Source organism: Salmo salar, unplaced genomic scaffold (assembly GCF_965601325.2).
Source record: "Salmo salar unplaced genomic scaffold, fSalSal1 ptg000858l, whole genome shotgun sequence".
In the NCBI taxonomy this organism is placed as follows: domain Eukaryota; kingdom Metazoa; phylum Chordata; class Actinopteri; order Salmoniformes; family Salmonidae; genus Salmo; species Salmo salar.
This window is the reverse complement of record NW_027675524.1, coordinates 179,113-193,719: the sequence shown is the minus strand read 5'-3', so window position 1 is coordinate 193,719 and position 14,607 is coordinate 179,113. Positions and strand designations below refer to the sequence as shown.

Here is a 14,607-nt window from a genome sequence, read left to right as displayed (position 1 = left end):
AACCACTGGAGAGGGAAAGAAATGTGTGTATGCAATTAGTATAGAGAGATAGAGAAGCAGATGGTCAAGGGAGTAAAACCTCAGAGAGTTCCTAACCTTGAAGGAAAGGAACAGGCTGAGCCAGAAGGTGATAAACAGTGTGAGAAGTTTATGGGGGTTGCAGGTCACCAACAGATTGTGTGTAAATGCATGTGCGTAAGAAAGCAAGAACTATATAATGACTGTTTTGTTATCCTGACCTCAGAACGTTCTCTGAATAAAGCTACAGATACCTTTTGCAGAAAGCTGAGTCCTTGCCTAATTATTTGAACCCATTGTCTTACAAACTTTGGGCATTAGTCAAGGCGAATTGATTATTGATTATTATCATAAAAGATATAAAATTCCTTTAACAATTGGTCCTTCGAGCCGGATCTCAAACTGCCGCTGTCGTTCCAAGGAGACACGGAAACCGTGCGGATGAAATATCCGTAAATCAAAGACCTGGCCCTTTACTGTGGGTTCTTCACAGGCCGGTGGCAAACTGGTACGCGACAGAGGTGGTGACGAGATTCAACGAACATTGAAAAACTCAGCTGCAAATAACAAGGTTAGTAAGCTTTATTCATTGTTTTGGGGAATAGCACCTGCATGATTACATTAAATAAGGAATGAGTGAGAGCACCTGAATGTCTGCGTTGCATGATGAGTGATACACCTGTAGGTCTGCATTACATGATGAAATGAGGAATACACCGGTATGTCTGCATTGCATGATGGAATAAGGGACACAATTGGGTGTTGGCATTAAATAGCTCAGTCTTATCACTCAATATGAGTCAAAATCTGTCACTTCCAGGAGTGCTCATTTTGTCAAAAATGAAAAAATAACAACTCACAGCTGTGTTAATAGACCCAACTCAAACATCTGCTATCTTGAAATGTCCAAAAAAGGTATTTAAATGGGCCTACCAGACATCTTCTTGAGAGAAGATAAGGTCAGGGACTCCTGTCTTACTTTCTGTCATGTTGAGATGGGTTAGTTCTTCTTGAGAGAACTAACCCAAAATTAGTCGAAAGGCTAAGGGATTCTCTTCCTGAGAAGAAGCTGACAGCCTTCAAACAGAGCAAAAAAAGTGGTCCCAAACAATATGTCAAAATGAATAAAAAAATGATACAGCCGTCTTTAATAAGATCAAACTGAACTAACTGCTATCTTGAAATGTTGAAAAAGTGTTTTTAAATAGCTCAGTCTTATCACTCAATATGAGTCAAAATCTGTCACTTCCAGGAGTGCTCATTTTGTCAAAAATGAAAAAATGAAAAAAATAACAACTCACAGCTGTGTTAATAGACCCAACTCAAACATCTGCTATCTTGAAATGTCCAAAAAAGGTATGTAAATGGGCCTACCAGACATCTTCTTGAGAGAAGATAAGGTCAGGGATCTCTCTGGTTACCCACAAAGCCATTTCCTCCTTTGGCCGTCTCTCCTTCCAGTTCTCTGCTGCCAATGACTGGAACGAACTACAAAAATCTCTGAAACTGGAAACACATATCTCCCTCACTAGCTTTAAGCACCAGCTGTCAGAGCAGCTCCCAGATCACTGCACCTGTACATAGCCCATCTATAATTTAGCCCAAACTACTACTTGTTCCCCTACTGTATTTATTTATTTATTTATTTTGCTCCTTTGCACCATATTATTTATATTTTAACTTTGAACTTTCTTCAAATTATAAATCTACCATTCCAGTGTTTTACTTGCTATATTGTATTTACTTTGCCACCATGGCCTATTTATTGCCTTTACCTCCCTTATCTCACCTAATTTGCTCACAATGTATATAGACTTATGTTTTTACTGTATTATTGACTGTATGTTTGTTTTACTCCATGTGTAACTCTGTGTTGTTGTATGTTGTCGAACTGCTTTGCTTTATCTTGGCCAGGTCGCAATTGTAAATGAGAACTTGTTCTCAACTTGCCTACCTGGTTAAATAAAGGTGAAATAAATACAAATGTATATACTGTATTCCAGTCCTGGTTCATCCTATATAACTACTGCTGTCCACTTCATATGTATATACTGTATTCCAGTCCTGGTTCATCCTATATAACTACTGCTGTCCACTTCATATGTATATACTGTATTCTAGTCATGGTTCATCCTATATAACTACTGCTGCCCACTTCATATGTATATACTGTATTCTAGTCCTGGTTCATCCTATATAACTACTGCTGTCCACTTCATATGTATATACTGTATTCCAGTCATGGTTCATCCTATATAACTACTGCTGTCCACTTAATATGTATATACTGTATTCTAGTCCTGGTTCATCCTATATAACTACTACTGTACATCTACTATTCTTCAGATATACTACAGATGTACTCCAAATTGTCTATGCATCACATCACAGTATACAGTGTATATATGTATATATATATATATATATATATATATATATATATATATATATATATCATTGCTTGTCCTAATATTTTCATTGACTTCTGCCCTCTGTGAGCTGGGAACACAAGCATTGTTAGATATTACTGCACTGTTGGAGCTGGGAACACAAGCATTGTTAGATATTACTGCACTGTTGGAACCAGGAACACAAGCATTTCCCTTCACCCACAATAACATCTGATAAATATGTGTATGAAACCAATAAAATAAAATGTGATTGTATTGTTGAAAGTGTTAGATAATTCTCAATCCGTGTTGTGTCTTGTCTAAGAACAGCCCTTAGCCGTGGTACTGTATAATAACCATATATCACACCTCCTCAGGACTTATCGATTTATAAGGCATTATAAAGGTGATTAAAATAATGATACATACGTACTTCATAGAAAACTGTTACCCTTCATATATTCTAACAACTCACATTTTAAGATTCATTATGTCATTTGTTCCATGTTAAGGGCTCTAACATTGGAACAAAACTATTTGTCTCCCTCTTGATGTTGCATGCAGTTCCTCTCTCTCTTCCTGCATTCCTCCCTCCCTCCCTCTAACCCCACCCCTCTGGCAGAACCAGGAAGTCCATCCCCCTTCACAAACTCTCTTCTGAGGAAACGAAACTGATCTGAGTCTCTGTGTCGTCTGTCTGTGTGAGAGTGAACAACCGTCCAAATGGCTCAACAGGGAGTTCTGCTGGACCAGGACCAGTTCTGTTGTTCTGTCTGTCTGGATCTACTGAAGGAACCAGTCGCCATCCCCTGTGGACACAGTTACTGTAGGAGCTGTATTGAGGGCTGCTGGGATCAGGATGTTCTGAAAGGGGTCTATAGCTGTCCTCAGTGCAGACAGACCTTCAGTCCGAGGCCGACGCTGAGTAAAAATAACATGTTGGCTGAGGTGGTGGAGAAACTGAAGAAGACAGGACTCCAGGCTGCTCCCCCTCCTGCTCTGTGCTATGCTGGACCTAGAGATGTGGTGTGTGATGTCTGCACTGGGACCAGAAAGCAGAAAGCCCTCATGTCCTGTCTGGTGTGTCTGGCCTCTTACTGTGAGACTCACCTCCAATCTCACTACGAATCTCCTGCTTTGAAGAAGCACAAGATGGTCAAAGCCACCGCACAACTACAGGAGAAGATCTGCTCTCATCATGACAAACTGCTGGAGGTTTACTGTCGTACCGATCAGCAGTGTATCTGTTATCAGTGTACAATGGACGAACATAAAGGCCATGATACAGTGTCAGCTGCAGCAGAGATGACTGAGAAACAGGTAAGACCAGAACAACTTATTGGTGACTGTCTGATAAACAAAGAATTAAAGATACAGTAGGAACTAAGGCTGTTTGAATATGAGATCATTGAAATGAAATGAATCCTCAGCAGAACAAATATGAACACAAACCTTGAGTATATTGATATGTCAACCCAGATTCTCTAAATGTATCACCATTTTATAATGTCAAAGACTATTATCATTCTGAATGCCCTTTTATGAGTCCAAAGTTCAGTCTCAACCTGTTGATACATGTAGTCCTACCATAAAAACTATAATCATTCACATAGCAACAAATAAATATCATTTAGTAAATGGACCATCCATTTTTTTAGATCTTCCTCTCTATGGGCCCTATGTCACATTACTATACTATTGATCTACTGGACTAATAAAGCTTGATAGCTCATTGAAGAGTGATTCTCCACAGAGGCAGCTGGGGATGAGTCAGCAGAAGGTCCAGCAGAGATTCCAGGAGAGAGAGAAGGAGCTGAAGGAGCTCCAACAGGCTGTGGAGTCTCTCAAGGTGAGTATTGTTGACCAGAGGAGACACACCATTTCACCTGTCTCCTCCAGTCAGAGAGAGAGAGAGAGGAAGAGGGGCCCCTATCCAATCCCACTGACCCCACTGTTGGGAACAGGTTGTCACTGCTGAGGCAGTGAAGAAAGTAGAGGAGGATGGGTCAAGGCTGAGGGATCCTGAGAGGATCCCTGTGAGTAGTAGATCTGTGACAGCACAGAGGGATGGGCCAACCATTGATATATGCTTCAGTAAGGTTGGCTTCTTAGTGTTCATAGCAAATGGTTATCAACTGTACCGCAGAAATGGAATGTAAATCACAGAAGAAAAAAAATGTTTTGGTGGCAGCTGCAGAGAAGTATTTGGTCATACTAGATTTGACTTCAGAAGAGTTCCAGGGTGTGTTGAGTGGTGGTGTCCTGTCCTCCCAGGTCGTTGGCCTGGTGCAGGAGCAGATAGGGTCAAAGTAGTGGAATGGGGTAGTGGGTTTTAATGAGTGTAGGGTTAGTTGGCCTGGTGCAGGAGCAGATAGGGTCAAAGTAGTGGAATGGGGTAGTGGGTTTTAATGAGTGTAGGGTTAGTTGGCCTGGTGCAGGAGCAGATAGGGTCAAAGTAGTGGAATGGGGTAGTGGGTTTTAATGAGTGTAGGGTTAGTTGGCCTGGTGCAGGAGCAGATAGGGTCAAAGTAGTGGAATGGGGGTAGTGGGTTTTAATGAGTGTAGGGTTAGTTGGCCTGGTGCAGGAGCAGATAGGGTCAAAGTAGTGGAATGGGGGTAGTGGGTTTTAATGAGTGTAGGGTTAGTTGGCCTGGTGCAGGAGCAGATAGGGTCAAAGTAGTGGAATGGGGTAGTGGGTTTTAATGAGTGTAGGGTTAGTTGGCCTGGTGCAGGAGCAGATAGGGTCAAAGTAGTGGAATGGGGTAGTGGGTTTTAATGAGTGTAGGGTTAGTTGGCCTGGTGCAGGAGCAGATAGGGTCAAAGTAGTGGAATGGGGTAGTGGGTTTTAATGAGTGTAGGGTTAGTTGGCCTGGTGCAGGAGCAGATAGGGTCAAAGTAGTGGAATGGGGTAGTGGGTTTTAATGAGTGTAGGGTTAGTTGGCCTGGTGCAGGAGCAGATAGGGTCAAAGTAGTGGAATGTGGGTAGTGGGTTTTAATGAGTGTAGGGTTAGTTGGCCTGGTGCAGGAGCAGATAGGGTCAAAGTAGTGGAATGGGGTAGTGGGTTTTAATGAGTGTAGGGTTAGTTGGCCTGGTGCAGGAGCAGATAGGGTCAAAGTAGTGGAATGGGGTAGTGGGTTTTAATGAGTGTAGGGTTAGTTGGCCTGGTGCAGGAGCAGATAGGGTCAAAGTAGTGGAATGGGGGTAGTGGGTTTTAAAACCTCTCTAGGCTAGGCGGGACGAATTCGTCCCACCTACGTAACAGCCACTACTATCCTGTGGCGCGATTTTCAAAACCTTAAAAATCCTATTACTTCAATTTCTCAAACATATGACTATTTTACAGCCATTTAAAGACAAGACTCTCGTTAATCTAACCACACTGTCCGATTTCAAAAAGGCTTTACAACGAAAGCAAAACATTAGATTATGTCAGCAGAGTACCAAGCCAGAAATAATCAGACACCCATTTTTCAAGCCAGCATATAATGTCACCAAAACCCAGAAGACAGCTAAATGCAGCACTCACCTTTGATGATCTTCATCAGATGACAACCCTAGGACATTATGTTATACAATACATGCATGTTTTGTTCAATCAAGTTCATATTTATATCAAAAACCAGCTTTTACATTAGCATGTGACGTTCAGAACTAGCATACCCCCCGCAAACTTCCGGGGAATTCGCTAACATTTTACTAAATTACTCACGATAAACGTTCACAAAAAGCATAACAATTATTTTAAGAATTATAGATACAGACCTCCTCTATGCACTCGATATGTCCGATTTTAAAATAGCTTTTTGGTGAAAGCACATTTTGCAATATTCTAAGTACATAGCCCAGGCATCACGGGCTCGCTATTTAGACACCCGGCAAGTTTAGCACTCACCATAATCATATTTACTATTATAAAAGTTTGATTACCTTTTGTTGTCTTCGTCAGAATACACACCCAGGACTGCTACTTCAATAACAAATGTTGGTTTGGTCCAAAATAATCCATCGTTATATCCGAATAGCGGCGTTTTGTTCGTGCGTTCCAGACACAACCTGAAATAGTAAAGAAGTGTCGCGCGCATGGCGCAATTCGTGACAATAAAATTCTAAATATTCCATTACCGTACTTCGAAGCATGTCAACCGCTGTTTAAAATCAATTTTTACGACACTTTTCTCGTAGAAAAGCGATAATATTCCGACAGGGAATCTCCTTTTCGGCAAACAGAGGAAAAAATCCCAAAGGCGGGGGCGGTCGGGGTCACGCTCATAAGGCCAGTGTCCCTTGATCGGCCACTTGAGAAAGGCGATAATGTGTTTCAGCCTGGGGCTGGAATGACGACATTCTGTTTTTTCCCGGGCTCTGAGCGCCTATGGACGACGTGGGAAGTGTCACGTTAGAGCAGAGATCCTTAGTAAATGATAGAGATGGAAAAGAAGTTCAAGAAATGGTCAGACAGGACACTTCCTGTAAAGGAATCTCTCAGGTTTTGACCTGCCATTTGAGTTCTGTTATACTCACAGACACCATTCAAACAGTTTTAGAAAATTTAGGGTGTTTTCTATCCATATGTAATAAGTATATGCATATTCTAGTTACTGGGTAGGAGTGGTAACCAGATTAAATCGGGTATGTTTTTTATCCAGCCGTGTCAATACTGCCCCCTAGCCCTAACAGGTTAAGCTCTAGTGTTATGTTTTGGGAAGTGTGTTTTCATCACCTTAGGGTGACACTAGAGACTTGTGAAGAGCAGACTCCTTAGGGTGACACTAGAGACTTGTGAAGAGCAGACTCCTTAGGGTGACACTAGAGACTTGTGAAGAGCAGACTCCTTAGGGTGACACTAGAGACTTGTGAAGAGCAGACTCCTTAGGGTGACACTAGAGACTTGTGAAGTGCAGACTCCTTAGGGTGACACTAGAGACTTGTGAAGAGCAGACTCCTTAGGGTGACACTAGAGACTTGTGAAGAGCAGACTCCTTAGGGTGACACTAGAGACTTGTGAAGAGCAGACTCCTTAGGGTGACACTAGAGACTTGTGAAGTGCAGACTCCTTAGGGTGACACTAGAGACTTGTGAAGAGCAGACTCCTTAGGGTGACACTAGAGACTTGTGAAGAGCAGACTCAACAACCTCTCTCTGCATCATCAGGACAGTTGCTTTGTGAGAAAGTGTTAACTGTGGAAGGCGTTAACCCATGTACACAGTTAGCCAATTGTTATGTAAAATGCCGCTCGGAAGGTCCAAGTGGTCTCGTCTTGGCCCCAAGTCAGAGCAGGACCACTGAGGCCATAGCTCAGCGGGACACTGGATCCAGGCTGTGGAGTTGGAAACAAAGTCTGTGGCCACTCTGGGGAAAATCCTCAATGGAAATGGCTGATATCTGTAGAGGTTCTGTATAGAAGCTTATAGAAAGTATGGATTAAACACACCTTTATCTCCATCCTCTAGATGTTTACATTTTAACATCCTTATATAACCAGCTCAGGGCTCCATGCCTGTTTTCTAGTTAGTTTAAAGACTTTCCTACAGTAGCTTCTCCAACCTCGCCTCATGCTGTGAGTATCTGGTACTATGCTACACTGCACATTGGAGATTCAGGAACGTTTAGAGGTATTGGCCTATCAGAGAGTCAGAGCCGGCATCCCAAATGGCACCCTGTTCCCTATATAGTGCCCTACTTTAGATCAGAGTTCTGGTCAAACGTAGTGCTCTGGCCATTAGGCTCTGGTCAAAAGTAGTGCACTATATAGTGAATAGGGTGCCACTTGGGACGCAAACTGGGAGTCTGTTGGCTCTGTTCCTCTAGTCTTAGACAGACCTTTAGTTTGAATTATGGCCACCACATGCTGGGACAACCACCCCAGGAGGTAATGTCACACTCTTCTTCTGGCTTCTCTTCCATTATCTCTTTCTTTCTCTCTTCTGGTCTTCATTCCTGCCAGTGTCAGAGGAATAAGGAGGAGATTGTAGAGAGATAGTGTGTCACAGCTTGCCTCTTTGGAATATATGTACTATCTAGAATGGAGACTGCCATTGTCATTTAGTCCAGTTAGCTTTTACCAGTCCTATCACATTTTAGAGAGATATACGTCTGTATGACATTACAACAGATAACTGGAAACATTTTATGTTCTTTTTAAGGCAGCTGCATTTAGAAGACAGATTTCTTCTGTCCACAGCTGTACAACTAGTGGAATTCTGGATATAGATACTGTAGTTACTGTAGTAATGTGGTTGTAGATGTATAGATGTACTGTAGTTACTGTAGTAATGCGGTTGTAGATGTATAGATGTACTGTAGTTACTGTAGTAATGCGGTTGTAGATGTATAGATGTACTGTAGTTACTGTAGTAATGTGGTGGTAGATGTATAGATGTACTGTAGTTACTGTAGTAATGCGGTTGTAGATGTATAGATGTACTGTAGTTACTGTAGTAATGCGGTTGTAGATGTATAGATGTACTGTAGTTACTGTAGTAATGCGGTTGTAGATGTATAGATGTACTGTAGTTACTGTAGTAATGCGGTTGTAGATGTATAGATGTACTGTAGTTACTGTAGTAATGCGGTTGTAGATGTATAGATGTACTGTAGTTACTGTAGTAATGTGGTTGTAGATGTATAGATGTACTGTAGTTACTGTAGTAATGCGGTTGTAGATGTATAGATGTACTGTAGTTACTGTACTAATGTAGTAATGCGGTTGTAGATGTATAGATGTACTGTAGTTACAGTAGTAATGCGGTTGTAGATGTATAGATGTACTGTAGATCTTTTCTATTTAAATTAAATTGTTGTCTCAGTTCATTCCAATATATAAATTAAATGGCTTTTTACTGTATTACAACCAACCTTTTATGTAAAATGTTCACAATATCAACATTCCCGTAACTTGTTTCGATATCATAGCGTAAACAAAATTAGCCCGACCATTTGACAGAACTAACCGCTCCTCAAAACATACAATTAATCTTTATTCTCTCTAATGCCTATGTTTTTGTATTTTTTGGGCAATGTTTTTGCCCATTTAACATACTTCTTATCAATTTGCGTGAATTAATTGATATGGCAGTAGATCCATTTACATTAATTTTAAGGTTGTGAGCTTTCTTTGACAACAAAAGGATAACTCAAAGTCATTAACCTTGACTCTAGATGTGATCAGTCGTCATGTCCTCATTTTGTATTTAGTCTGTTCAAGACGTAAATGTGTTTCAGATGACGTCTCGATATGGTATGACCCAACCAGAGCAGAGTGTGTGTGTTACACGGTCCTCATATTGTTGGCTAGCAGATATTGTACAGTTTTAACCATTTCTATAGAGTCTTGCTTAAAAACCCCAGATCCACATATTAATATTTTCATCTATAGGTCATCTATAAAACAGTATTATCCATTTCTTATCACAAATTATTTTCACATACAGTATAATGTATAATATCCTAATTTACTGTTATGGTGCTGTGTTATTACAAACAAATATTTATTCTTCATCATTTCATTCAAGGCAAGCAAGTCCAGTGGAATTATACCCTTCCAGTGTCCTACAGCAAAGCAGGTAAGAAAGCTGCATTCTTGTTATTAGATAAAATAGTTAATGTTCTTTGTAAACACATTGTGGTATTTTTGATGTGAGGAAACATTGTAGTAATTTCCAGTAAGACTTATACAAATTAATTTTAGAAAAAGACGCTATCTGCAAAATCTGAAGCGCCATCATGATCGTTATGAGAAGGCTAAAAAAGAGATAGCTGAGAGACAGAGGTCTTTCAATCAGTTCACCATAATTAATTTATCTGTGAGTATGTAGGTGTTATGCACAATGTGATGGTACTGTAGGGAGTATGATACCCCAGGTATTAATACATGTATAAGTTATTGACAGAATTAGATGCTTTTTTTCTCCATTTTTCTTCAGACCTCTACTGACCTACTTGATGAATCTTCGGATGCTACGGACTATGACGATGCAGACTATGTTCCAGACACATGTGGCAGTTTCTTGGATGCTTCTATTATAAGTACTATAAGTTCTTGTAGTAAGGAATATAAAACCACAGAAAATAATCTCCACCACAAACTGTCAGAGAACACACCATTAGGGAACGTTACAGCACACAGTGGGGATAGTACCACCAGTTCAGAGAAGCCAAGAACATTAAGTTATTCAAAGATGCGCAGCAATCCTTGTACTTCAGTAATAAGCTGCAGTGTGAATTCATCAGAGAACACATCACACCAGAAAAGCTCCATAAATGTCACACCTTTGTCAATAACAGCAAAAGGAAGCAAGTACAACAAGAAGCAATTTTGTCTTTATTGTAAAAAGGCCATTTCTAAATTGGCAAGACACCTCGAATCCATCCACAGTGAAAAGCCTGATGTTGCAATGGCTTTCAGTTTTAATAAAGGATCCCGCAAAAGAAGAGAGTTGTTACGCTCTCTTAAGAAGAGAGGAAACTTTGACCATAATGCTGAAGTGGCAAGCTGTGGCACTGGAGAGATGGTTGCCTGTAGAAGACCTAGTACTGCAAAACCATCTGATTACTACCGTCACTGCAAATTTTGCGAAGGACTGTATGCAAGAAATTCCCTATGGAGACGTGAGAAACTGCCCGAAGAAATCTGTTGAGGGAGAGCCTCAAGTTGGGCGGAAATGGATTCAATTGCACATACCAAGACCTGACTCAGTTAAGGAAGCTGTTTGGAAGATTGTTTGTGAAATGAACCAGGATGACGTTTCCTCGGTTGTAAGGAGTGAAACTGAAATCCTTTGTATCGGCGAGTCAGTGTTAAATTCCAGGAAACCATATGAGAAAAGGAATGACTACGCACGCCAAAAAATGAGAGAGATGGCAAGACTATTGATAACGGCAAGGGCTATAACACCATTGAAGAGCACCGAAGACCTTGTTATGCCCTGTAACTTTCCCCATGTGATACAGGCAGTAAGATCTGTTGCTGGTTATGATGTTGAAAGCAACTCGTATAAAATCCCATCATTGGCTTTGAAATTGGGACACAGTTTAGCCAAAGTTGCAGGCATTGTGCAATGCAATGCCATCATTGCAAATCGCCCTGCTGTTGCAGAGTCTGCAAAGCAATTTGCCACTTTACATCAGAAAAAGTGGACAGAGTCCATTTCAGCTGCCGCGTTGGGTACACTTCAACAAGCCAAATGGAATAAACCACAGGTTTGACCCTTTACAGAGGATGTGTCGGCGCTGCACAAGTTTCTTGCTACTGAGCGTGCTAAGTGTATGAAGGACCTTGAGGAAGAACCCAACAGCAAAAGCTTTGGAAATCTTGCTAAAGTGACTTTGACGCAGGTAGTACTATTTAACAGAAGGAGGGAAGGGGAAGTTTCAAAAATGGAGCTTCAGTCTTTCACATCCAGGGATCTTACGGAGCTGAATCCAGACATTGTGAGTGGCCTTACTGACTTTGAGAGGAAGCTTGCAGAGCACTTTGAGAGAGTTGAGATTCGAGGTAAAAGGTCAAGAAAGGTTCCAGTGCTTCTAACCCCTGACATGATTGCTGCTATGGACCTCCTCATGATAAGCAGGAAAGAGTGTCAAATCCACAAAGAAAATGTGTACATGTTTGCACGGCCAGGTATCCTTTCCCATTACAGAGGCTCCGACTGCTTTCGCAAGTATGCAAATCAATGCGGCGCAAAGAACCCAGAGGCACCTTTCTAGGACATGACATCCATGTCCATAGAGAATTCTATCGGCTTCCAGAGAGTACCCTGCAGCTCGCAAAAGTCAGCAAACTGTTGATAGCAATCGAAAAAGGAAGACTGCCTTACCTGCAGGGGAAAGGGCTGGATGACATTGAGGTCAATCCTGAAGTTAAAACTTTGTTTGAAATATAGTTTTTAGCAACTTCAAATATAACTATTATAAGTGTTGTTAGTCCTTCATTTAAATAATTGGCCGTAAATGTTTTTTACCCAACCAGATGAAGTAGAAATGAGTGATGATGATTCCAGCGAAGAATCCATTGCTGACCTACATCAATGCAAAGGTATCCTGACTTGTATATATGTGGTAATATCTTTAAGTTATGTCACATAAATGCACATTTCTGTTGGGATTATCGAAACGATCCTCTATCTGTTTTTAAACAATCACATTGGTGGTGATAAGTAATTCCACATTTATGGATTTGCAATCAGTTTATGTTTATATCTGAAATATCAGTTAATATCTAATGTAGAATTGCGTATTGCCTGACATTGAGGTTGTTTACAGTGAATAATACAAGCAAGCAAATGTATTGTCATAAAGCTCATAGAAAATAATCACATTCATTATTACTTTGCAAAGGCTCAACAACAGAAACTTCTAGGGACCAGACACTTCTGAGGCAAACACAAGAGTCAACCACCCTGGATAACATGGAGGGCACTCCTGAGTCAACCACCCTGGATAACATGGAGGGCACTCCTGAGCCAACCACCCTGGATAACATGGAGGGCACTCCTGAGTCAACCACCCTGGATAACATGGAGGGCACTCCTTAGCCAACCACCCTGGATAACATGGAGGGCACTCCTGAGCCAACCACCCTGGATAACATGGAGGGCACTCCTGAGTCAACCACCCTGGATAACATGGAGGGCACTCCTGAGCCAACCACCCTGGATAACATGAGCAACACACAACCAAGACATGGTAAAATAGTCACATCCCAAGCTTCCTCAAAGTGCTCCAAAGGAAAGCAAGGTTAGTAAGCATTTTGTATTCACATGTATTGATAACATCATATAACTACTAACTAGAATCCTTTGTATCATATCCTCCATTTGTCACTTTAACAGAGCTCATTGTTAATCAGCTGTATTTTGTTTGCATTTATGAAAGCTGTGAAGGTGAGAAGCAAGTGGACAGGTGATGAAGTGAAAGCTGTTGAGCGGCATTTGCTTAATTTCATAACAAGTTGCAGAATACCAGGTAAAAAGGACTGTGACTCCTGCCTACAAGCAGAGCCAGTAGCTCTGAAAGACAGAGACTGGTTTGCTATCAAATATCCACAACAGAAACGTAGCATTAAAAAGGAAGATGAATAGATAGAACTAGAGCCAACTGTAGCTCAGGTACCATCCAATTCCAATCAGCTTCTCCTCAGATAGTGTTAATATCTGTGGGTTTCATTTTCATATTATTTTCCTTAAATGATTTATATTTTTGGTTCTTGTACAAACATGCCACATAGGCTCGACTGTAGATCCAACATGTTCGTATTGTTTATGTATAATTGAGGGCTATTAATGAGCATATGTTTGCCACTTATGGTCACATGTTTTTGGAATAACAGTTGATGATATAGGTTAATACTCTGCTCTCATTGACAGGGAAAAGAGATAAACAGTCCTTAAAGGGATTGTTATTGTTCCCAAGTTTTCAGCAGCACTTTGTTCTTAACCACAAGTTGTTGAATGTGGCAAGGTGTTTCAATTACTGTTAAACTATTACCATTTCAATGGGTGCTTGTAACAGGCCTTGTGTATAGTAACTTGCACTACGTAAATATGATGTAAATCCCTACGTTATTTAGACAGTTAGCTGAATATACTGTACACTGTCATGTTTCATAAAAGCTGGATGCTTTAATAGAGAGTTTCTCATTCATTTTAAACATGCCATTTCTACTGCCTTGTGCATAGCAGGGAAGGAGGCAAAGTGTAGGTGGTCTATTCTGGGTATTCAATTGATTTGTTAATTTGCATATTTTCACTGGCACTCAATAAAAGTAAGAAAGGCATAAAGTGTTCCCTCTTTTTTTACATTAATATTGACTGCAAATGTATATATATATATATATATACAGTGGGGGGGAAAAGTATTTAGTCAGCCACCAATTGTGCAAGTTCTCCCACTTAAAAAGATGAGAGAGGCCTGTAATTTTCATCATAGGTACACGTCAACTATGACAGACAAAATGAGAAAAAAAATCCAGAAAATCACATTGTAGGATTTTTTATGAATTTATTTGGAAATTATGGTGGAAAATAAGTATTTGGTCAATAACAAAAATGTATCTCAATACTTTGTTATATACCCTTTGTTGGCAATGACACAGGTCAAACGTTTTCTGTAAGTCTTCACAAGGTTTTCACACACTGTTGCTGGTATTTTGGCCCATTCCTCCATGCAGATCTCCTCTAGAGCAGTGATGTTTTGGGGCT

General features: G+C 40.6%; 1 protein-coding gene across 2 annotated transcripts; it reads left to right on the top strand.

The window, feature by feature from the left end:
* Positions 1-3,034: 3,034 nt before the first annotated feature.
* LOC145877313 (E3 ubiquitin-protein ligase TRIM8-like) lies at positions 3,035-14,177 on the top strand. Of its 2 annotated transcripts, XM_082972625.1 has the most exons (7): positions 3,035-3,728; positions 4,162-4,257; positions 9,922-9,972; positions 10,333-10,435; positions 12,378-12,443; positions 12,746-13,144; positions 13,283-14,177. In XM_082972625.1, exons 1-6 carry the CDS (start codon positions 3,132-3,134, stop codon positions 12,940-12,942), a joined length of 1,110 nt encoding a protein of 369 aa, XP_082828751.1. In that variant the 5' UTR covers positions 3,035-3,131; the 3' UTR covers positions 12,943-13,144; positions 13,283-14,177. The 2 variants fall into 2 exon arrangements, with proteins under 2 accessions (XP_082828751.1, XP_082828750.1); XM_082972624.1 differs by lacking the exon at positions 13,283-14,177 and having other exon boundaries at positions 10,333-12,443; positions 12,746-13,143.
* Positions 14,178-14,607: the final 430 nt, after the last annotated feature.